The 24,804-nt window shown below is 48.8% G+C and overlaps 1 protein-coding gene across 2 annotated transcripts in view; it reads right to left on the bottom strand.

The window, feature by feature from the left end:
• Nucleotides 1-3,809: 3,809 nt before the first annotated feature.
• FAM234A (family with sequence similarity 234 member A) overlaps nt 3,810-24,804 on the bottom strand; it is a 56,472-nt gene continuing 35,477 nt past the window's right edge. For both annotated transcript variants that reach the window (XM_005294419.5, XM_065559841.1), the window contains exons 5-12: nt 15,837-15,967; nt 12,946-13,078; nt 12,363-12,501; nt 10,512-10,652; nt 9,654-9,732; nt 8,811-8,963; nt 7,461-7,563; nt 3,810-7,291 (exon numbers count right to left, since the gene is read on the bottom strand). In XM_005294419.5, coding sequence (XP_005294476.2) covers nt 7,080-7,291; nt 7,461-7,563; nt 8,811-8,963; nt 9,654-9,732; nt 10,512-10,652; nt 12,363-12,501; nt 12,946-13,078; nt 15,837-15,967 — 1,091 coding nt within the window. In that variant the 3' untranslated portion in view covers nt 3,810-7,079. The remainder of the gene's footprint in view (nt 7,292-7,460; nt 7,564-8,810; nt 8,964-9,653; nt 9,733-10,511; nt 10,653-12,362; nt 12,502-12,945; nt 13,079-15,836; nt 15,968-24,804) is intronic.

The raw sequence follows: 24,804 nt of genomic DNA, 5'->3' as shown, positions 1-24,804 counted from the left end.
CTCTCTCGGCCCCATCTCGTCCAGCTTTTCTTGGAAGCTTTTCTTGAAGCAGGGCCTAGGTTGGCAGGTCTACGTCCACTAGTACTGTTAATAGCGAGTTCGCTTTGGGAAAGTGATCACTCCAGAGCACAGCCTGCACCCCCACTAGCGCAGAGCACAGGGCCAGCATGGTCATGGGGGCACTAGCACTGATGAGCTGAACACTGGGTTTGCTAAGGTGTGTTGTGCCTTTATCCACAATCCCCTCCCTGGAATCTTACAAGCCAGGCTCGCTCGCTCTTTGTAGTGGAGGAGCACTTGGGGTACATTTGTGCTGCAATTAAAAACCCATGGCGGGCCTATGCTGTTTAATAGCAGTGTAGGATGCCGGTGGGTCTGTCTGTGTGCATTAAACCTGGCTGCCACAGCACAGTGGAACTGTATCAAGCCATTGTTGAGCTGCACGCACAGGGGGAGAGCAGGGGCTATCTGTGGTGCCTTGTACCGAGCTGCGTTGAAGCCAGGAGAGCCCGGCTTGGGCTGGGCCACAGATGGGCCCCGGCTGAAGCAGCTTTGTAGTATAATGTCATCAGCGGGTGCCTTGGCCCCACTCCAGTCCCCTTTAAGCTGAGCCAGTGTTGGAGAGTTTACGGCAGGATTATTCTGCAGCCCAGAGCCAGGGTCCAGCTGCAGGATGATTACAGTGCTTACATAAGCAGCAGAGGAGGGCTTGTTCCTTGGTCTTCCCTGTAATGCTGTAGGTTAACCCTGCACAGCACACACCCAGCTGGTGGAACCAGGGGGCAGTTGGTGATAGAACATCTACACATGGAGCCATCCATGTGGAGCTGCAGGCCCAGCCCCGTGGGCAGGTGTTCTACCCAAGCCTCCTCTAGCCCTCTTGCCATGTCTTTTTTTCAGCAGGCCTGTGGCAAGCGCAGGTAGAGCCCTGCCTGGGACTATTTTATTAATCCCGCTCCTGTCCCACAGCGCAATACTCACTCCTGCATTGGTTCTTGCATTTTTATTCCACTCCCACCTGCAAAAATCTTAGATCCCAAATCTCTCGCTTGTGGGATTTGCTCCCCTGCCACTAAAAAAAGACCAAACCAAAAAGCCCATGGGCGGTTAATATATTAAATATATAAATGGAATTCAAATACAATTTTTACCACTAAAAGAATAAAACAAATCTTGCATAACCCATGTAAAAACACTAACTCCTGTTATAATAGACATCAAAACTCTTTCTATCCCTCACTTAAATGTAAGTACTAAAACCGGTTTCCCCAATAAACTTGCTTTACATTGGTGAAATTCTGTCTATGACAAACTACTGTCATGTCTATGTCACACAGAACGTCCAAACAAATTGCATCACAATTTTGCCTTAAAAGGTGCTGTTTTTTTAATAACTATAACTGGCTTAAAAAAACTGGAATTTTTTAAACTGCTTGGGCACTATTTTTAGAACTTTGAAACATCCCAGTCAAGTTATTTATATGTCAGGATTATTATTGCTTTTTGAAAAACATTTAACAGAAAAACTACTCACAGCACTGACAGGAAGCTGCTGCGACAGTGACAGTCTGCATGTATGTGACGTCACAGAACAACAAAATCTGAGGGGTGATTCTCTGACCTGACCTGGTGTACAGTACCGATTCACAGTGAAGGAGATAAACATGTATAGGAAAGAGCAGCTCAAACAAAAATTAGCAATTTCTCAAATAGGCGACTCTTGGTAAACTGATAGATTTAATGTTTTCTCGCAACTTACTGCAGTCTAGTTTTTTTGCCCACCCACAACGAAGTACATTTTACCCACTCATGTTATGTCAGCGGGTCCTGCAGGACCCCAGTCCTGCCTCAGGGCTCTAAGTTCAGGAAGCAACCTGCAGGAAGTGTCACTGCAGAAGGGCCTTGGAGAAACGGTGAGCTGAGCTAGGGGCTTAGGAGACAGGGTCACAGAACACAAGGAAGCGGATCGGGCTAAGGCAGGGGCTGGGAGGGAGCCAGCCCATGGGCAGAGGGAGCTGCTGCAGGTGGAATGGGGAGAGGGGCAGTCTTTCCATGTGATTATCCTTCTGATTGCTCTAGGCCTAAGAATCCTGGTGCTGAATCACTGGAGGTACAGGGAGCAAGGGTTGGAGCCACAGGACTGCTTGGGTTACAGAGCCAATGCTGTGGGGTGCTTCTGGCACCGGGTCTTGGCTCCGAGGGTAGAACTTGGGTAATGAGCTCCCAGTGTGAAGCAGCACAAGTGCAGCTGATTATCCACTACGAGCCCCACAGCTTTTTCAGACTCTCTGCTTCAGTGGTCATAGGCTGAGTTTGGTGGCAGGAGTGAAGCACGGTGGTGCTGAGACAGGCACCTGCTGCCGGGGACGAAGCCATGTCACTCACTGGCAGACTTATTTGAGCTCCCCACTCTTCTGTCCATTGTTTAAGTGGGGAGACTAGAGCTGCAACCAGTGCTCCTGGGACACTGTGCTATTTACATGGTCTGCCTTAAACTCAGCCCCTGCCCCAGGCCCCTCTGCACAGGCATAGCTTGGACTGAAATGGCCTTTTACTGCAATGGCCGATCCAGCGTGGTGCTGGTTATTACAATTGCCCCCATCTCCCTGCATCTGTGACTGCCTGCTAGGCACCCAGCTGCTGATTCCATTTTCTCAAGTGCCTCATCTCACACTTAATATTTAACATCAGTGCAAAATCTTCAGCCTCTGGGGCAGGTTTAATCTCTTCCTGGGTATTTGCTGCTTACCCATGTGTCAGGCACAGCTGAGATCAGCTGGATTCACGAGCTCCCTCACAAAACCAACAACAAACCATTCGGTTTCACATCACAATGAGTAGAAATAAAAGCAACCAAGGGTTCAGTAATGAACTGAGAGAAACTGAAAAGTGACTCCTTTATTAGCAGCATAAAATGGGACCTGCAAAGGGAAAAAATTGTGCTCATGCCCCTTTGGGACTTTGAATTTAGCATCTATTGAGCTTCATGACTAATTAACATTCTGGAGACAGGAACCCCTCCTTACTGACAACAGTCCTGGCCCCTTCAGTGAGCATGTGAATGCTAATGTAGATCCACTGAGGTGTCCAATGGGCCTTCCAGGGTGCCTGAGATATCTAAGGCTGTGTCTACTCACTGAAATTGCCCCAGATCAATTAAACCCATTTAAGAGCATCCGCAGTTGGGGATATAACTGGCTCTGCTGTGATCTGGTGCAATGGGTGTGTTTAGAGATCTAGTAGGAAAAAAACAAGTGAGAAAACACCCCAGCTCTTTATTTATCACAAGCAGCTCAAAGGGCACATGCATCCAGTCCTATTAAAGTCCTTGGCCAGGTCCCCCTGAAGAACTGGGAGGCAGGCTAAATTCCACTGCTATTGAGGAAGGAGAGGAACTCTCCTTTTCCAGTTATAGTCACACAGTCACATGATGTGCTCCTGATGACGCTGTGGATCAAGCCTAGCCCAGATGGTTGGTGTCCCTATTTTATACAGCAGCTTTAGTGCATCGCAGTGACTGAACAGCTGACATGATCCTTGGCATCACTTCATTTCAGTGCACTGTCAAACAAGACTAACTCGACAACTGAAGGGGGGAGTTTATTACTTAAAACTACATGCAACACATGACAAGCTGCTCTACTCTGAAATGTCATCAGAGCAATTTCCCTCCTTCCGGGGGGGGGGAGGGGGGAAGAGGGGTCTCAGGACATTTTACAACTTTCTATTATTCTGTCAAACCCAATTCTGCATGTCCTGAGCTCAGGGCTCAGCCACGCTGGTTCATTAAAGGCAGCAGCAGAGCACCGTTTACAAACAATGCAAAAGAGGGTTTATTGAATCATCACAGTTAGACCACGCCCAGTACAGCAACATTTGCAATAAATTACAGAACCAAACCGATAATCCTAGTGCTAGAAAATACACTGTTCACACATGCAGTGATTTCTGCTAGTAGCGCCCAGCAGAGTTACTGAATCAAGGCACAATTAAACCATTCACTCAATACTGCAAAAACAATGACACAGGGGAAAAGCAGCTGGACTCTTGCATCATTACGAGGGTGTTAGCTTGGCACTGACATTGCTAACAGGAGAACCTGGATTTCCAAGTTATCAGGGAAAGTGTTAACAGAGGAACTTAAAGCCAGAAAAGTCTCCCGAAGCGGAGACTCCTGCTCTCCTGAGGCAATGTTCAGAGTGCCTACCTGGAAGAGTTGTGTCTGCATAGGGGGTCAGGAAGGAAGAGGAAAAACTCAAACAGCAAGAATCATTAATGCACAATGCAATCCTGATGCACAGACCACGTCCCCTGAAGACTTATTCCTTTCGAGGAGGTTCAGTGAGATACAATCTGCAGATGATAAATATCAGTTCAATAGGCTTGCAAGCTGCAGGGTTACCATTTGCCCAGGGCACAGTGCAACCAGCACAGCCAAGCTTCCAGAATCTCAGCTCAAGCCATCAGTGGGTGGGTTACCTGGCATGCTGAACCTGCTATCCTCGCTGACAGCTGCTCAGTGCCACCAGCAGGGTTCCGGCCAGAAGCCCAGCTGTGCGGTAAGGCATCCCTCAGGTCCAAAGGCACAACCCAGGGACGTGCAGGGCGATTGGGTCTCAGGTCGTTTGCATGCCCCTGAAGGGTGGGCAAATCACGGGAACCTGATCTAGAGCAAAGACGAGACTGGGCTCTGTTTCCAGCACTCAGACCATTCAAAAGACCATGTTAGGGAGAAGGGGAATTTCAAGAGAGAAGCCAAGGGAATCCATGGCACAACACACAATGCAGCCTGCAGTCCCTGTGGAGAACGCTAGAGGGGAGCCCTCCCCAGACACGAGGAGCAGGGAGCCGAGGCATCATCCCACTGACTGCACGTTCTGGGGGCATCCTCAGAGCAGGGCAGCTGAACCAAGCTGCCATGGTGGGAGACTCGGTCCCCATGATGGCTAGCTCTGCTCTCTCCACTAATTCGCTCCAGTAAAGCAGCTCCGTTCCAGCGGTGAGGGCACTGAGCAGAACACTCCACAACTGTATAATTTCACAAAGGGGTGGGGGGTTGTGCATAGGGGACCCTTAGAAACAGAAGTGCAAGCTCAAACAGTTGGTTGCTACACCAGCAAACCCCAACAGTAGATGCTGCAGTTAATTTTGCCTGGAGGAGGCGAGTGCTTAGCCTTGCCTCACATCCTGCCCTTAGCGTGAGGAAGCCTTGTCTGTGCCTGCTGGGGATCAGTTCCCCAACTCCACGGGCACCACACACACTTCCCGAGGCCTCGCAGGTCCTGCTCTCTCCACAGGTGAGCGAAGTGCCCGCTCCGAGCATCCCCCCGGAGCACCCAGCCCCTGCTCCACTGGACACAGGCAGAATTCACGGATTCGTGCTGCTCCCAAAGAACCAGGACCCCAGGTTAGCAGTCACCTCACAAGCCTGCAGCACAGAGCTCCAAGGAGCTGTGATGACCGGAGCAGTGACAGGGCACTTCTGGGCACTGCCCCTTACACTGAGCTGCCCCTGTGCACTGCCTGGCCCCCAAGGCATTTCACCCCGGAGCATGGTGCCCCAGGGCATGCCAAGGGAGGCCCCACCATTTCTTCCCCTCCCACTGCAACCTCAGTACAGAGCGACAGCAAATGAACATGACCACACTGCAATGGCACCTAAGTGTCCTACCCTCCACACGGCTGCTAGCACTGAGGGGCAGCGTTACCCAGCCATTAGAGCAGGGGATCAGGAGGTGGGGCTTTGGGAAAGAGCTGCCAATAGAACTCTGCAAAGAGACCTTGGGTGACCTTGGCCAGACACTGCACAGCCTGTCTCCGTGTCCCCCTCACTCAGTGAGGTAGCAGTGCTCAGAGGACTCTCCTCGCAGGGGTCGCGAGGCTGAATTCATGTCTGACGAGCAGCACCCTGGGAACAGCTGGCCGGCCTCCTGGCAAGGAACACGGGCAGCTCCACTCTGAAGAGTGCCTGCAAACAGCCCCGCGGGTCCCATATACACTCGATCTGCCCAGCCGACGAGCAGAGAGCATGAGCTAGCACCATGGGGACTGGGTAGCCAGGCAGGGGCTTGTTCTGGCTCTTACATCATCTACAAGTGGAACTGTGTTAGCAATTCTGTTCCTGAGTGAACCAGAGCCAAGTCAGGTGCCCTCTCGCACAGCTGTGGCAGAACCAACAGGGGAAAAGCAGCCTATGCATCTCAGTCAGCAGTAGGCAGCAGCTCTGCACCTCGGTACGCAACAGGAGCAGAAGGCTTGGAAAACAAGGAGCTGCTGTTTATACAGAGACATTTTCAGAGTAGAACTGCACTTTAGTCTGTGGCTCTCCTGGGCCAGAGAATATCTGCCATATCCAATACACCTGCCATTGCACGCCCCGCTGGGTTCACTCAGTACCCATCTCACTGCATTATCCCTGGCGAGCAGCACTCCGGTATTCCAGTGAGACACTAAGCACGCTGTGTCCACGCCACTCTTTGGAAAAGGCAAAAATTCCTACTCAGGAGAGCCCATCTGTCTATATGGGCAAACAGGAAAGAAAATCCAACAGCGCACGCGCACACACAGCTGAACGCACGCGCACACGTGAGCGCGCACACACTCCCTCCTCATCTTGCTTTCACCCAGATGCACATGCCCTCCCTCACTGCAAACACTGAGGTTAGAGTAATCAACTGAGGCCTCCCTCCAGCACCCAGACATGCCCTCCCTGGGTCGTAGTTTGGGGCGTATTGGGAAAGCGGCCCCGGCTGAGGTACGCCCTGCAGCACAGCAAGTATTGCGGGATTTAGAGAGGGTAAGAGGCAGATCTCCTGGAAATGATGGCACTTCAGGGACACCCAGGGACTGAAGCCCCATCAGCTCAGAGGCTGGCTGCGCTGGCAGCCACTTGTGCAGGATTTGGGATGCCCAAGCCCTGCGGGCTCACAGGTAGATTTGCTGTGGCTGTTTTCTCAGCAGCCGGCCTTTGGCTTGTGGATCAAGAACGTCAGCTTCCCACATGAGTCCGTGATCTGGGTTTAATGAGTCCATAGCTGGAGGAGAGTGCTGAGATGGTTCTCTGGGGTCTCCCAGGGAGCTCACATTTGGCTGCTGAATCGCATCCTGAAGAAGCGGTCCCTGATGTACTGCTCACTGTCCCCTGCCACCTGGCTCAGCCAGGTCACCCTACTGCCAGTGATGTCCTCTTTCAGTTTCCGCTTGGTGACAGACACCCAGCCTGGCCCCTCGCTGCTCTGTGGCCCGGTCAGCAACACGTAGCAGGCATGTCGGCTCCGCTCAAACAGAACCGCTGGAACAGAGAGAAAGGGGTTACAGCCAGACCCCTGCCCAGGACAAGGGCAGGTCAGAGCACTGCAGCCAACCCCGAGACTCCGCAGATTCCATGAGAGACAACAGTGCGAAGGGCTAGCTGCCATGGCCAGCGTCCCCGCTGGAGGGGCCCAGGGAGCAGCACTTACCGTCGAAGGCGGCTATTCGGTCTGGGCTATTGTTCAGCTCCATGAGAACATTGGGGTAGGATGGATGGAACAGATACAGATTCTGGCGAGCCGCTTTGGAGCCCTGAAACAAACAGGAGGCATCAAGGCATGGAAGCATGTCACCCTGCCCAGTTGGGCAGAAGCCACATTCAAAACACCCACCTGGTTTAGGGGAAATAAGCCAGGTTTTGCCCAACTCTGCTAGTTTGTGCCAGATGGCACCAAACGTGAGAGCCGGGCGGCAGACATTACCAGTCCAGCCTGGTTGGATGAGTCCCATCAGTACCAGAGCTGGGTTTATTCACTGGTCTGTAACGCCCCTGTCTGTTTATCATAACATTCCTGAATGCCCCAGGTGCCCATCAGCCACACACCGGGCCCAGAGAGGGGGAGGGTCAGGAAGACGTACCCAGCGATCATGGGGAAAACACTTAGCAAGTCTGCACATAACAATCAGACTGACGTTGGCAAAGGTCCAAGTGGGAGCAGCAGCATCACTGCCCCTCACTCAGTTCTCACAGCCCCTCCCCTGGCTGGTTTCCAAGCACCGAGAGGCTGATGTGCCAGTTGACTTTCCCCATCCAGGCCGCTGTATGCCATGGCCACAGAGCTGGCTCAGGGCACGGAGAGACAGACAATGCTTGAGGGGCACCAGAGAATCCATGGCCTCAAAGCAAGTTCTACAGGGGCATTTGCCATAAGTGTGAAAAATCAAATCTAACCCTCCACAGGGAGCTCCAGCACATGCAATTTTCCAACAGCTTGGTAAAGACACATGCAGACGCTCAGACAGCAAGTCTGCCAGGCCACCACTTCCTCCTGCTGGATGAGCTGAGCTTCCCCACCCACTTGCCAGCCCCATCCAGAGCACACCAAAACCCTCGCAGCCTGGCTCTCGAAAGCCTGGCAGGTGAGTAAGTAAACTTTGGCTTAAGAAACAGCTAGCTGCCCCGCAGTCTAGCGAGCACCGTTCACTGCGCAAAGCAGAGACCCCTCTGCTCAGCACCTCAGGCTGGGCTACATCCCCTGCAAAGGCAGCATGGCACCACCACTCGGGGTGGCGATGGGGATTCAGCCCAGGTCATCACAAGAGGGGTGTGGACTGTGATACTGGCCAAGGGTACTGGGCCACACGTGAGCAGAGGAAAGCCTGGACATGCCCAGGTAAGCGTGTGCACATAGTACAGGAAGGACAAAGTGCTTCTCCGGGGCTAGCAGATTTCAGTGTGTGTATGGGGGGGGGGGTGAGGGGGTGTCCTGCAAATTCTGGTTCAAGATCAGAGTGAGCCCAAGGGGCTGTGTGTGCTGTTCCCGCTCGCCAGCCCTCACCGTTTCATTGGCCTCTGCCTGGTACTCTCCCCAGAAGAGGAACATGGACCGGTGATCTGCAGTATTGAGTGTGGCAGGCCTTGGACTCCCTGCTCTTGAATTCAGCTCCAGCTCCCAGTGGACTGCTCCAGAGCCACTCTCAACAATCATGATCTGGCAGAGAAGAAAGACCAGAGCTTACCCTGGACCATCCAGCACAGAGAGTCAGGGGCCCAGCTCCACACCTCCCTGCGGGAACAGGGCTTGGCTACATGGGGAAATCAGATCAGGGCAGGCTGGTCGAACCCAGACACCATGCAATGAGCTCGGCACCGCTGCCATTTGGAACCTGTGCTCTAGTTCCTCCTCAGAGCTATACAACTTTCCATTGCTTCAGTCCCAGGCTCCTCTGAATGCCCCAACACCTATCCTGGGTGTTTGCTCGCTCTCCAATTTGGGGGATGATCACAGCTGAAATCTACACCATAGAAACATGCATGATGCAGTCACGGAGGGGACACCTAGGGGCCTTTATGTGTAGATAGCCATGTCAATGCAGAGTCACATCTTGAGGTGCTGGGAGAAATCAGACCCAGAGCTCTGCCTTTGAATTCACCTGCCGTTTATGGTTAGTCACTTGCAGGAGGGAAGAACTCCACGCACTGTCTGGGCTGACGGAGGAACCTCCTGGAGAAAGAGCCGCACATCTCAGCAAAGGCCTTTGACACCTATCAAGAGAGCCAGCTCTCCTCTGCCCAGTGCAGGGCTAACTCCTTGTGCAAATGGCACTCGAGCTGAACCAAACACACTCCGTAGCCAGCAAGCGAGCAAGGAAAGGGGGATCAGAGCAAAGAGCTTTCAAACCTTCTTCCTGTTGGGTCCAACTCCACTTTCAAGGACTATGTGGAGAACGTCAGGTGTGTAGTAACCAAACACTGGCTCGCTGCAAGAGGGACAGGAGAAGGGGACTGAGACAAGGTACCGAGCAGCCAGGGAACAGGTGTCTCAGGCCCAGTGCCTGTTTGTCTAGAGCAGTGTGTATCCAGCCCACACCTAGCCTGGTGAGAGACTCAACTGATCCCACAATGGCTCAGCATTTGGCATTACTAACTGGAAGAACTGGGGGTCAGGCCCCTTTGCTCCCTAGGCTGAAAGTTCTGCTGAAGCAGCACCCAGGTCCTACTTCTTCCCTGAGACAGTGGGAGCTTCATCCCGAGGCACAGGTAACCAGGCTGGGGCACAGAAAGGGGAGGTTCGTGTAGTCGGCGCTGGCCTTCAGAGAAGATGTAGGATGACCCACCCCTCCATGGCATATAAGGTAATAAGCAGGCCAAGTTTCCAGCCGCTCATATGGCTACAGTATTTGGGGTGAGGGTTGGAGCCAGGCTATTGAGGAGGGGTTTGCAGCAGAAAAAGACACACACCAAGTACCATGACCTTCTCTGCCCTCACTCCCTACTGTGGCTCCCAGGGAGAGACAGCCACACAACCACCCCGCACTCCATGAATTGCAGCCATGTCAGCAGGAAATTGACTGAATGAGGCTCTCCCCACCCTCCCTAGAATCAAGGCAGAGCGTCAAGCTCTCCCCTTTGTGAAGAGATACTAGATCATATGAAACATGCACTTCACACAAAGGAGGGGCCGTGTTTCCCTGGATCCCAAGTGTCATTGGGCAAACTCTTGGAAAGGAGCATCTCTCTCCTGCAATGGCAGCATTACCTCAAGATGTGGGAGGCGTTGACAGTCCACAGGGAGTCAAGAGTTTGTCCATCGAGAAGCTCAGCCGTGTTTGACTTCACAACCAAGATATTCTCCCCTGATCTCCCGGGAACCTTCACCAGGTAACGAATGTCTCCAGAGCTGAACAAGGAGAGGCCAAGACAAGGAACTAGTGAGCTTTCCTAGCTGAGAATACCACTTTATTCTTAGCATGCCCGATGTAGAAATCAAAGGCTATCATCCCACCAGGAAAAGGAAAGGAACACAAGACCATGCGCCAGGCCAGGCTCTGCTGAAGCCAACATTTGGGGAGGAGAAGCTGCAGGTTGCCAGCTCTCCCCATCCAACTGGGCACTCTCCCTCCACAGAGAGCAGCTCCCTCTGGGTGCCACATGCAAGAGAAGTAAAGCATTCACTCTCCCTGCACTCCAAGCGGCTATATGAGGAAAGCACTCTGGGCTTGTGCCCTTTGTTTCTTTATGACCGACGGATCACTGCAACCTGGAAGTGCTCCCCTCCTCGTCTGGAGAATAAAGAGATTTACCTGCCTGGTCATTGCATGAGAAATTCAGGTGCTGTCTAGTGAGTGACCAAAAACATGTTCTGGAAAATTCCCTTATCCCCTGCAGTTACACGTGATTCTGGTACCCAGGGCCAGCTCCAGGCACCAGCTTCTCAAGCAGGTGCTTGGGGCGGCCGGTCGGGAGAGGGGCGGCAGGTCCAGGTATTCGGCGGCAATTCGGCGGACGGTCCCTCATTCCGGCTCGGAGTGAAGGACCTCCCGCCGAATTGCCGCCGCAGATTGTGATCGCGGCTGCGGCTTTTTTTTTTTTTTTTTTTTTGGTTTTGGCTGCTTGGGGCAGCCAAAACTCTGGAGCCGGCCCTGCTGGTACCTGCCAATCTCCCGCACTCAGACACACAACCTGATCTCTGCCCTCATGCTTTAGCCATGTCCAAACCCACAGAGCTGTCAGTAATCTATTTGACTGTAGTGGAGGGGAGAGTTAAGGTTGTGCGGCTCGTGTGGAAATGCGTTTGGATGTGCAATGTTTAACTAGCCGTTGGAATTGAAAGGATGTGTGTAGTGGAGCTGAGGAATCAGAGCGTGTGGGGGGGGAGCTGGACAGTTTACATTGCTGTGGGTTTGAAAGTTCGTTTAACTGGCGATAGTCTCAATTTTGAGAGATCGCACAGATTGGGATTGTGCTTTACCCACAATGCAGTTGGCTGTTCAAGACTGTGTGCGTGGCATGCATTCCGGTTTGGATTGATGGGTTTAGTCTAAACGAATTTGAACCGGAACTCTCCAAAGCCTGAAACTTGGCATAAATCATAGAAATAAAACACAGAAGAGACATTACACTATCCAGTCCATCTCCCTGGGGCCAACACAGGACTGGGACATGAAGGACATTTTATAGGTTTTGTCTGATCTGTCCCGATCGTTGGGCGTCCCACCCCTTCCCTCTGCGGATGATTCCACAATCTCATAGATCTTGCTGCCAGGAAGTTTTTCCTGCTATTTAGCCTCAATCCATGCTCTCAAATTAATCACTTTCCCCCTAGTTCTAAACTCTGTGTGCCACACTCAATACTTCCTCTCTGTCTTTGGTGTCTTTCCCCAACCAACATATAACAGAATTACATCCTCTCCACTTTGTTGTCACTCACTGAGTCAGTCCCCCCAGTCTTCTCCTCATTGTCTGGCACTGGAACATGCTTCTGGACAAGCCAAGAGCAACACTGCTAAGTGGATCTTAGAGACAGCTAAACCACACTGCTGCATGCTTCAATCAGTAGATCAGAGCCCCCCAGTTAAATCACAAGGTCAGGAGAATGTAAAGCTGCTACCTGAGAAGAGGTATGTGATGTGTGGGGCTCTCAATCTTCTTCTCCCACTGAGGATCTTGCTTGAGGCTGGTGAGTTTACTTTCCATCCCAGTTGCCATGCTGTAGAGATCCTTCAAGGAGTAGCCGTAAAGAGAATTTACTGTGCAAACAAAGAGAAATCAGAATGATGGCAGAAGCTTATCTTGACCATTGTGCTAAACTGTGCAAATGAGGCCTTCTCTCCTATCCTTTCCCCTCAGAAATTGTGCATTAGATCCTTAGGGAAGCACAGACTAACTTAGCAACACGCCCTATACTCACTTGGCAACAGTGGCTGTGTTTTGAACTTACATTTCAATGCACTGTCCAAAGAACATGACTACATGTAAAGAGCGCTCTCTGGGTTCACAAGATGAGCTCTTATTTTCAGTAGAGGGCTCCTTCTGTTGCTTTATCATGAATGTCACTTCAGAACCTGGAAGCTAGTCTTGCGAGAATGTGGAATACTGTATGACAAGCTGGAAGAGTATTTATGAATTTCAAAGTGATGGTAACTTCTCAGTACCAGGAGTATCTCTAGTATTCAACCAGCAAGAGGCCTTACCAGTATTGAAGAGAACGTAGTAGGAGCCAGTCTTAGTCACATGCATGAGATAACCAGGCCTTGCACCCAGACTCAGTCTGCCACTGGTTCCGATCTGCTCGCCCTTCTTCCCCGAATAGATGAAACTTTGAGTCTACAGAGAAAATGAAAACCATAAGAATAAATACTTATTAACACCACTGCTGCATGTTAGCATTCTACTGCTGCTGCAGCCCAAATCCTTGGGGAGGCTGACGGCATGAGACAGAAAGGTGGCTACCTGGGCACAACTTGCACTATGGCTCTCCCATCTGTGAGGAGCCTTCTCCACACATCAGAAGACACTTCACATGCCTTAGATCACTTTTTGCTGTTGACTTAAGACAGCGGTTTTCAAACTGAGCTCGCGTCAGGGGGTATACGCAAAAAATCCAGTGATGGTGGACAACACATTTTATTTAGCAAGATTTTGCAATCTAATCATAGGTATACTACGACCCCATTCCAGATGCAGACTACATTATTTGGAAAGGGATATGTAGCCTTAAAACAGTTTGAAAACCACTGACTTAGACAATGCAATTCGCAGCACACAAACAATTCACAACATACCCATCCGGCTACTAGGTGTCACTGTCTGGCATGAGCCTCAATCTTTTTGTTGTGCATAATTACCACAGGGCAAGGTTAGGCCTATTAACAGTAACAAAGCTGACTGCAGAACAACTGCTTGTGCGTTTTTGCTGTTGTATTAGGTACAGTAACTCCTCACTTAACGTTGTAGTTATGTTCCTGAAAAATGAGACTAAGTGAAACGATGTTAAGCGAATCCAATTTCCCCATAAGAATTAATGTAAATAGGGGAGGTTAGGTTCCAGGAAATTTTTTTTCACCAGACAAATATATATATATATATATATATATATATATATGTGTGTGTGTGTATAAAACTATATATATACATATAGTTTATACATAAAAATATATATATAGTTTTATACACACACACACACACACACACACACACACACACACAGTATACGTTTCAAACAAACAATTTAATACTGTTCACAGCTATGATGATTGTGAAGCTTGGTTGAGGTGGTGAAGTTAGAGGGTGGGATATTTCCCAGGGAATGATTTACTGCTAAATCAGTGGTTCTCAAAAACTTTTGTACTGGTGACCCCTTTCACATAGCAAGCCTCTGAGTTCGACCCCCCCCCCCATAAATTAAAAATACTTTTCTATATATTTAACACCATTATAAATGCTGGAGGCAAAGCAGGATTTGGGGTGGAGGCTGACAGCTCGCGACCCCCCATGTAATAACCTCGCGACCCCCTGAGGGGTCCCGACCCCCAGTTTGAGAACTCCTGTGCTAAATGATGAACTAGCACTGGGCTGAGTCCTCAAGGGTTAACACATTGTTGTTAATGTAGCCTCTCACTCTACAAGGCAGCAGGAATGGAGGGAGGGGAGATAGCACAGCAGAAAGAGAGAGAGACACACCTTGTGTGTGGGAGAGAGAAAAATGCACACTGACCCTTTAAGTAAGCTGACCCACTCTTAAGTCTTTTTAAGTGGATCAGGAAGTTGAGACAGCTGCTGCTGCCCCAGCCTCTCTCCGTCTCTCTCCCTCCCTGTTCCCACCCTGCTCTATATGGAGAAGAAGGGGTAAGCGGAGTATAGGAGCAGGGGAACACCTTGACATTAGCCCACCCCCTTTCTTCTCCTCCCCTTTCTCCCCCCCGCAGAGGGCAGGAGCAGCACATGGCAGTGGGGGGAGGGACAGCTGCAATTGCTAGCCTGCTGGGCAGCTGCTGCACAGGGAACTTTGAGGAGCGGGGAGTGGATAGGGAGAGCTGATAGGGGGCTGCCGGTCCACCCTGGTTCCAAGCCCCCACCAGCTAGCTGCAACAGGGAATGTTTAATGAGAATGTTCCCTAATTGATCAGCAACAAAACAATGTTAAACAAGTATCAGAGGGGTAGCCGTCTTAGTCTGAATCTGAAAAAAGCAACAGAGGGTCCTGTGGCACCTTTAAGACTAACAGAAGTATTGGGAGCATAAGCTTTCGTGGGTAAGAACCTCACTTCTTGCATCTGAAGAAGTGAGGTTCTTACCCACGAAAGCTTATGCTCCCAATACTTCTGTTAGTCTTAAAGGTGCCACAGGACCCTCTGTTAATGTTAAACAAGACGACTTTAAGTGAGGAGTTACTGTAACAGGGAAATTTAGCTTTACAGGACACCTGTCTTACCCACAGCAACAGAGTGACTGGCTAGGTCTCACCTCACTGGTTTATTGAGGGGGGATGTCTAGGACACCAGCTTTACTCTTTCTGAACAATGCCAGCTGATCTCAAACATCCGTTTGGCCAGAAAGAAGAGCAGAAGGCACTTGATTTAATGTTCCACAGTCCTCCTCTTACCTTCTCAACTGTGCTTTACAGGACTCAAGCAGGACACTTCAGAACCTGATTTCCTGGTGCTGTTTGCATTTCTCTCAGCCTGGGCAAACGGAACAGGCCAGGCAATTGCACTCTTGTTCACCGTCAGTTGCACACTGTGGCTCACACACTAGAGGGGAAGGTACCATGGCTGGGCTGCAAACTCAGCAGGGGAATATTTACACCAAAGTACGGTTTTCATTGGGATTTATATTTTTAAATCAGTGAAATATTTCTATTCATTTGAGGGAGCGGTAAAACTTTATTGAGCTAAAAGCAGCAAGACCATGTCCCTTCTGGGTGGGGAAGGGCAATGGGACCTGCCCTACTGAAACATGCTGGTCTCACAGGGGCCCCAATGGGGTACTTCCTGCTTTAGAACGGTATAGTAAGCAAAACTCCTGTCACTCCTAGCAGTATGTGCAAAGGGTCTATCATGGTTCAAAGTGATGATGTATGTACCTCATCTCCTGCAGTGGTAAAGATCATCACATCCTGAACACCGTCCCCATCCACATCTGGTATCTTTAACAAGGGAGTCACCACGGTATAATTAGCTCCAAAACTGTTAAACTGCCTCCATCGAACTTCCCCTGAAACACACAATTATTCCTGTTATGAGAAACATTTGCTCAAAATATGCAAAACATTTGCTCAGAATATTGTTTAGTGGCTCTGTAGGACTAAGGAACAATTTGTCGTTACTGTTATTGTTCTCTGATATACCCCACAGCCTGATAGCCCATCCTGCATCACCACCTAGCCCTGCACACTGAGGTGTCAGATCTGGCACTTAGTAGTTACGGGTCTTCTTCGCATTTCAATTATAAATTCAAATGTTCATGGGTTTTATTCATAGATGAAGCTCAAACCTAGCTTTCAGCTGGGGAGCCTGAATGGAAAGGGCCTAAAATACAGCTGGCATTAAGACATCTTTCCTAATTCTAAACAACGAACAAAAAAGTGTATGCATTGGCTGGGACTGGATCGCAAGTATTTTTGTGGAGTCTGCTCTAGGAGAAAGATTTTTCTTTGATACTCTGAAGCTACTTCTGAGCAAACTCCAAATGGATGCATGAGCACATTACAGTATGCCACAGCTGAACTCCAGAGACACAGGGGATCTGGGGGAACCTCACCTCTACAGGGGACTGATGCCTGCTGAGAACAGCTAACACCAGCCCAAAGCAGGTAACTGGCATGCTTTTCATGACCTGTAAATTTGATGTGATCTACTGAGGGTAAGATCCTGTGTGACTTTTAATCAGACTCCTAAGACACTACATAGAAGTCTAGATTTAAATGAATTAAACATAAGAGCGGCCATACTGTGTCAGACCAAAGGTTCGTCTAGCCCAGAGTCCTGTCTTCCGACAGCAGCCAATGCCAGATGCCCCAGAGGGAATGAACAGAACATGTAACCGTCAAGTGAGCATCCCCTGTTGCCCATTCCCAGCTTCTGGCAAACAGAGGCTAGGGACACCATCCCTGCCCATCCCAGCTAATAGCTATTGATAGACCTGTCCTCCGTGAACTTATCGAATCCTCCATGAACTTATCAAATTAAATTAAAGTAGTCTTCAGAAATTTCTTACTGATATCTTTGCTTCTGCACAGAAGCAGATCTGCCAAACTGGATGTTAGGGGACACACAATCACAACTGAAGATATAAACTGTACGTGCCCAACAACTTTTAAAATAACGAAGCCTCTGTCAGCATCTTAACCAATTTACCAAGGGTCGTGGTAGATTCCCCATCAGACAATTTTTAAATCAAGACTGGATGTTTTTCTAAAAGATCTGCTCTGGGAATGATTGTGGGAAGTTCTCTGGCCTACAATATGCAGGAGGCCAGAGTAGATGATCACAGCGGTCTCTTCTGACCTTGGAATCCATGATTCTCCCGTATCTGAGGAATGGACACACAGCCTGTCTGATCACTCCTTTGCCAATTGTTTTTGTGTAAATGCAAGCAGTGATATTTTGATTTTGTGTTATCATCCCATTTTACCAGCTCAGAAAAAGCTAAAAGGGCTTTGCTTAAATTTTCCAAATACAATTCAACCGCCACACACATGCAGTTCCAGACTGAAAGGAATTTTACCCTTCCAAGAGTGCTGGGTAATCACTGGCTCGCTGTCATAAGGGCATCAGTGCTGAATAACAAGGATACTTTGTGCTGTCTGCAGTAATGCAGAGCAGGCTGCAGCCCATGACCTCAGTAGAACGTTTCCAAAGCCTTGACCACAACATTACAATTTGTTACTATCACAACAGATTTGGAATGGGAGGGTTCCTCTGTGGAGCAGAGGGTAGCGGAGAATTTTACCCCCACAGATAACAAGCAAACATACAAGGGCAGGAGAGAATATAAGTTGTAGCTAGTGATACCCTGACTCCAAAGTTGCCTGAGGCTATGAAGGGAAGGCCAGGCTGATGCATCACATATTTAATTGCAGGTGGTTTTATTCTTTTCTGGGTAGGCAGTGAGGTGAAGTTGGAGGAATGTGTCCCAATGCCTCAAAATGGAATCTGATTTAGCACAGACACAGGCTTGAGCAATGGCCATTTTAATCCAACACAAGGGAACGTTGGTGCTTTCATGCCCTTATATTGATCCTCATTAAGGATGAGCACAGAATCCAATTACCGCCAGTCTTCTGCTCAGTTGAGGGAGAATTTCAATGGTGTCCAGAGACCTAGAGTACAACTGCACTTCCTTAGGGTTTTCAGAGTTAAGGCAAGTGGAAGGCAATGAAAAACAGATGGAAAATGATATATGCATATGCAGGAAATCTACAACAGAACATACTATTCTGTCTGCGAAAGAATTGAGAGACTAGATCTTTGAGGTGGTGAGAGCTGAGTCTCGCCACCGATTTGAAAACAACCAGATGAGGATGAAATGTGAGACTCTCCTTTCAGGATGTAGGACTCCCAAGGCAAATACCTTAGAACAAGGATACCTGGGGGGGTTAGGACCTTTGTTAAACCGTATGAGCAGGACTCTCGGGGGGAAAAAAAACCTTGCCAAATGCTCTCCTGGATTTTACTCCTAGGTTAAGCTACCCCTGGCCTTTGGTGGCTCTCTAGGATCACCGATTTGTAAAGGGATTATTGGGAAGGAGCTGTTTATTTCTTTGACTTCTAGGCCCCTGATAAGGTGATGATGTTTGGAAGGCAAGCACTGCCCTGTGCCGAAAGATATCTTATATGGGCTACCCATGAAATGAACTGCGAGCTTGATATGCTCCACAAAGAAGAAGCTGAAGATTTCTGTTGCACCAAAGGCCTGGTGTGGAGAAGTGCTCACTATATGGCAGTGGTCCCCAACCTTTTTTGTCTGGCAGGTGCCAGACGACGAGCCACGGAGGACCGTGGCGGCGGACGAGCATCCGCCGAACTGCCGCCATCAAGCGGCAACGTCAATAGGCGTCACCAATGCTGCCGGTGGGTGCTCATCTGCCGGCCAGTACACGGGCGCACTTAGACGCCCCGGCGGGCACCATGGCGCCCGCGGACACCGCGCTGGGGACCCCTGCTGTATGGTATCAGGACAGAGCATCAAACGACTTACAAGTAGGCACTGCCATGCAGCCATCTACAGGGGTGCTGGAACAATTTTTACAGTGTGGGTGCTGAGAGCCGGTGGACCAAACTGTAAACCTTGTATATGATGGGAATCATTTTAAGACAGGGGGTGCAACAGCACCTCCCATCACCCCTAGATCCAGCACCTATGTGCATCTGGCGTGGTCAGCAGAACTGTGGGAATCTGAAATCAACCAGTTAATATTGGCAGCAGGGCCAGCTCCAGGCACCAGCCCAGCAAGCAGGTGCTTGGGGCGGCCAAGGGGAAGGGGCGGCACGTCGGGCTGTTCGGTGGCGGGTCCCTCTCGGAAGGAAGCACCTGCCACCAAATTCCTGCCAAAGAGGAAAGCGGCGTGGTGGAGCTGCCGCCGATCGCAATTGCAAACGTGGCTTTTTTTTTCTTTTTTTTTTTTTCCGCCACTTGGGGCGGCAAAAATCCTGGAGCCAGTCCTGATTGGCAGGTAGTGGGGCAGTTACAAAATTAGTAATACTGTGTTCGTATATTATTGCCATTTCTCCACCCTTTTATTAAAAACAAAACAAAACAACCAAACAAACAAAAACAACCCCCCCCCCCCCACACCTCTTTGGGGCAGAGCCTGGCTCTTTATATACCTCTGTACCAGCACCCAATACATTCAGGGCACTTCTGTAAGGGAGAATGACTGGCTCAGCGTTACCAGAAATTTAGACCCTGGCTGAGTGACATTCTGGAGTAGTCATGAGAGCTTTTTCTACATTTTGTAATGTACCATATTGAAGCAGAATTGCCTTGTCTACACAGGGATGTTAACATGTGTCCTAAATTTTGTCATTGAGCAAGACCAGGGTTTACTTTGACCAGCTAACATGTTAAAACTACAACTTGGCTTGTCCACATTAGGATCTTAAAATATATGGGCTGACACCTTTTCTCCTGGTGAAGCCAAGGGCTTGGTGAAGATGACACTTAACAGGGAGGCAGCACTCTTTTCATGCTAGTCTTGCTCAATGGAAAAACACAGGACCTGAAAGCAACTAAACCAGGGGAGGGCAAACTACGGCCCGCGGACCGGATCCAGCCCATCAGGGTTTTCAATCTGGCCCGTGGGATTGCCAGCCCCGTGGCACACCGGGGCTAAGTCAGACTCCCTACCTGCCCCGGTCCTGCGTCGCTCCTGGAAGCGGCCAGCACCATGTCCCTGTGGCTCCTGAGGGGGGTGGGGGGCCCAGGAACAGGGAACCGCGGCCAATGGGAACTTCGGGGGTGGTACCTGCAGGTGAGGGCAGCGTGCAGCAGAGCCACCTGCCCCGCCCCAAGGAGCCACTGCCAGACATGCCGGCCACTTCTGGGAGAGGCGCAGGGCCAGGTCAGGCAGGCAGCCTGCCTTAGTCCTGCTACGTGCCGCTGCCACTCCGGAGCCACTTGAGGTAAGCGGCCCTGGGCCAGAGTCGGCACCCCAAACTCCTCCTGTACCCCACACCCCAACCCCCTGTGTTAAGCCCCCTGGCGCACCCCAATCCCCTGCCCTGAACTCCCCGCCACACCCCGCACTCCCTTCCACATCCCGCACTCCTTGCCCCAGCCCTACATTCATGGCCCTGCATACAATTTCCCCACCCAAATGTGGTCCTCGGGCCAAAAAGTTTGCCCACCCCTGAACTAAACCCAAAAGGGGCATGTATATAGCTTCCATTATGTCCACAGATAAATTGTGCTGAGAGATTTCTTTCAAGACAGAGGTTCTATGATTCTATGATTCTGCTACTAGAAATATTTTTTAAATAGACTAACACCTTCAGTTTTATTGGAAGGTAATGGCCCAGAAATAAGAACATAAGAATGACCATAGTAGATCAGACCAATGGTCCATCTTGTCCAGTATCCTGTCTTCTGACAGTGGACAGTGCCAGGTGCTTCAAAGGGAAGGAACAAAACAGAGCAATTATTGAGTGATCCATCCCATTGTCCAGTCCCAGATTATGGCAGTCAGAGACTTAAGGACATCCAGAGCATTGGGTTGCATCCCTGGCCATCTTGATTAACGGGCATTGATGGACCTCTCCTCCATGAACTTATCTAATTCTTTTTTGAACCCAGTTTTATTTTTGGCCTTCACAACATCCTCTAGCAATGAGTTCCACAAGTACACTGTTCATTGTTTGAAGGAGGACTTTCTTACGTTTGCTTTAAAGCTTCTGCCTATTAATTTCATGGGGTGACCCTATGGTTCTTATGTTATATGAAGGGGTAAATAACACTTGCTTATTCATTTTCTCCTCACATTCTATAAGACCTCTACCATATCCCGCCCTTAGTCATCTCTTTTCTAAGATGAACAGTCCCAGGCTTTTTAATCTCTCCTCATATGGAAGTTGTTCCATACCCCTAATAATTTTTTGTGCCCTTCTCTGTACTTTTTCCAATTCTATCATTTCTGAGATGGGGTGACCAGAACTCCATGCAAGCTTAATGGTGTGGCTGAACCATGGATTTCTATAGCAGGATGAGGATATTCTCTATCTTATTATCTATCCATTTCCTAATGGTTCCTAACACTGTTTGCTTTTTTTTGCCTGCTGCTGCACACTGAGCAGATGTTTTCAGAGAATTATCCATGATGACTCCAAGATCCCTTTTTTATGAGGTAACAGCTAATTTTGATACGTATAGTAGAGATTATGTTTTCCAATGTGCATTACAGTATTTTGCATTTATCAACACTGAATTTTATCTGCCACTGTGTTACCCAGTCACCCAGTTTTGTGAGATCTATTTGTAACTGCTGGCACAGTCAGTTTTAGACTTCATTATCTTGAGTAATTTTGTATTGTCTGCAAACTTTGCCACTTCCCTGTTTACCCCCATTTCCAAATCATTTATAAGTATGTTAAACAGCACTGGTCCCACTACAGACTGTTGTGGAGATTCCACTATTTACCTCTCTCCATTGTGAAAACTGACCATTTATTTCTACCCTTTGCTTCGTATCTTTTAACCAGTCACTGATCCTTGAGAGGACCTTCCCTCTCATCCCTTTACTGCTTCTTTGCTTAAAAGCCTTTGGTGAGGGACCTTGTCAAAGACTGTGAAAGTCCAAGTACAACTATATTGACTGGATCACCTTTGTCCAAATGTTTGTTGACCCCGTCAAAGAATTCTAATTGTGACAGACCCAGACCAGTGGGGTACAGGAGTCTGGTAGAGGGCAAATATACTGGTCACTGGATGAGTAGTTTTCTGTTCCCTGAGTGACCAGAGCAGGGGCTGCACTAGAGTAATCAGGAACCTGCTAGAACCAGTTAAGGCAGGCAGGCTAATTAGGACACCTGGAGCCAATTAAGAAGAAGCTTTTAGAATCAATTAAGGCAGGCTAATCAGGGCACCTGAGTTTTAAAAAAGGAGCTCACTTCAGTTTGTGGTGGGAGTGTGAACAAGAGGTGCAAGGAGCTGAGAGTGAGAGGGTGTGCTGCTGGAGGACTGAGGAGCACAAGCGTTATCAGACACCAGGAGGAAGGTCCTGTGGTGAGAATAGGGAAGGTGTTTGGAGGAGGCCATGGGGAAGTAGCCCAGGGAGTTGTAGCTGTCATGCAGCTGTTACAGGAAGCACTATAGACAGCTGCAGTCCCCAGGGCCCTGGGCTGGAACCCGGAGTAGAGGGCGGGCCTGGGTTCCCCCCAAACCTCCCAATTGACCTGGACTGTGGGTTCTCCCAGAGGGGAAGGTCTCTGGGCTGTTCCCCAACCCACATGGTGAATCTCTGAGGCAAGAAAATCCGCAAATAAGCGCAGGACCCACCAAGATAGAGGAGGAACTTTGTCACACAATATTCTGATGAAGCATGGTTTCCCGTTATAAAAGCCATATTGACTCTTCCCCAACATATCATGTTCATCTATGTGTCTGGTAATTCTTTTCTTACAAACAAATTATCTGGTACTGTTTGGCTTATTAGTCTGTAATCACAGGATCGCCTCTGGAACCTTTAAAAAAAATTGGTGTTACGTTAGCTATCTGTCAGTCATCTGTTACAGAGCCTATTTAAGTGACAGGTTGCATACCACAGTTAGTAGTTCTGCAATTTCATATTTGAGTTCCTTCAGAACTCTTGGCTGACTACCATCTGGTCCTGGTGACTTATTACTCTTTTACTCAATCAGTTGTTCCAAAACCTCCTCTACTAACTCCTCAATCTGGGACAGTTCCTGAGATTTGCTACTTAAAAAGAATGGGTCAGGTGTGGGAGTCTCCCTCACATACTCTGCAGTGAAGACAGATGCAAAAAATGCATTTAGCTTCCTCACAACAGGGGGAAAACACCACAGCAGCCCAGCATGGTAGCATTTAATTTCAGAAAGGGGAACTACACAAAAATGAGGAGGTCAGTGAAACAGAAATTAAAGGTACAGTACCAAAAGTGAAATCCCTGCAAGCTGCATGGAAACTTTTTAAAGACACTATAATAGAGGCCCAACTTAAATATATACCCCAAATTAAAAAACGCAGTAAGAGAACCAAAAAAGTGCCACCATGGCTAAACAACAAAGTAAAAGAAACAGTGAGAGGCAAAAAAGGCATTCTTTAAAAAGTGGAAGTTAAATCCTAGTGAGGAAAATAGAAAGGAGTATAAACTCTGGCAAATGAAGTGTAAAAATATAATTAGGATGGCCAAAAAAGAATTTGAAGAACAGCTAGCCAAAGTAATAGCAAAAATTTTTTTTAAGTATATCAGAAGCAGGAAGCCTGCTAAACAACCATTGGGGCCACTGGACGATCAAGATGCTAAAGGAGCACTCAAGGACAATAAGGCCATTGCGGAGAAACTAAATGAATTCTTTGCATCAGTCTTCACTCCTGAGGATGTGAGGGAGATTCCCAAACCCGAGTAATTCTTTGTAGGTGCCAAATCTGAGGAATTGTCCCAGACTGAGGTGTCAGTAGAGGAGGTTTTGGAACAAATTGATAAACTAAACTGTAATAAGTCTCCAGGACCAGATAGTATTCACTCAAGAGTTCTGAAGGAATTCAAATGTGAAATTACAGAACTACTAACTATAGTCTGTAACCTATCATTTAAATCAGCTTCTCTAACAAATGACTGGAGGCTAGCTAATGTGACACCAATTTTTAAAAAGGGCTCCAGAGGTTATCACGGCAATTACAGGCCATAATACTGAAGCCTGACTTCAGTACCGGACAAACTGGTTGAAACTATAGTCAAGAACAAAAAATTGTCAGACACACATATGAATATAATTTGTTGGGGAAGAGTCAACATGGTTTTTGTAAAGGGAAATCATCCCTCACCAATCTGCTAGAATTCTCTGAGGGGGTCAACGAGCATGTGGACAAGGGGGATCCAGTGGATATAGTGTACTTAGTTTTTCAGGAAGCCTTTGACAAGGTCCCTCACCAAAGGCTCTTAAGCAAAGTAAGCTGTCATGGGATAAGAGGGTAGGTCCTCTCATGGATTGGTAACTGGTTAAATTATATTAAACAAGGGGTATGAATAAATAGTCAGTTTTCAGAATGGAGAGAAGTAAATAGTGGTGTCCCCCAGGGGTCTGTATTGGGACCAGTCCTATTCAAATAAATGATCTGGAAAAAGGGGTAAACAGTGAGGTGGCAAAATTCGCAGATGATACAAAACTACTCAGGATGGTTATGTCCCAGGCAGACTGCGAAGAACTACAAAAGGATCTCTCAGAACTGGGTGACTGGGCAACAAAATGGCAGATGAAATTCAGTGTTGATAAATGCAAAGTAATGCACATTGGAAAACATAATCCCAACTATACATGTAAAATGATGGGCTCTAAATTAGCTGTTACCACTCAAGGGAAAGATCTTGGAGTCAT

Source organism: Chrysemys picta, chromosome 10 (assembly GCF_011386835.1).
Source record: "Chrysemys picta bellii isolate R12L10 chromosome 10, ASM1138683v2, whole genome shotgun sequence".
Lineage (NCBI taxonomy): Eukaryota > Metazoa > Chordata > Testudines > Emydidae > Chrysemys > Chrysemys picta.
Note: the sequence above shows the minus strand (reverse complement) of the source record. Positions and strands in the feature narration are given on the sequence as shown.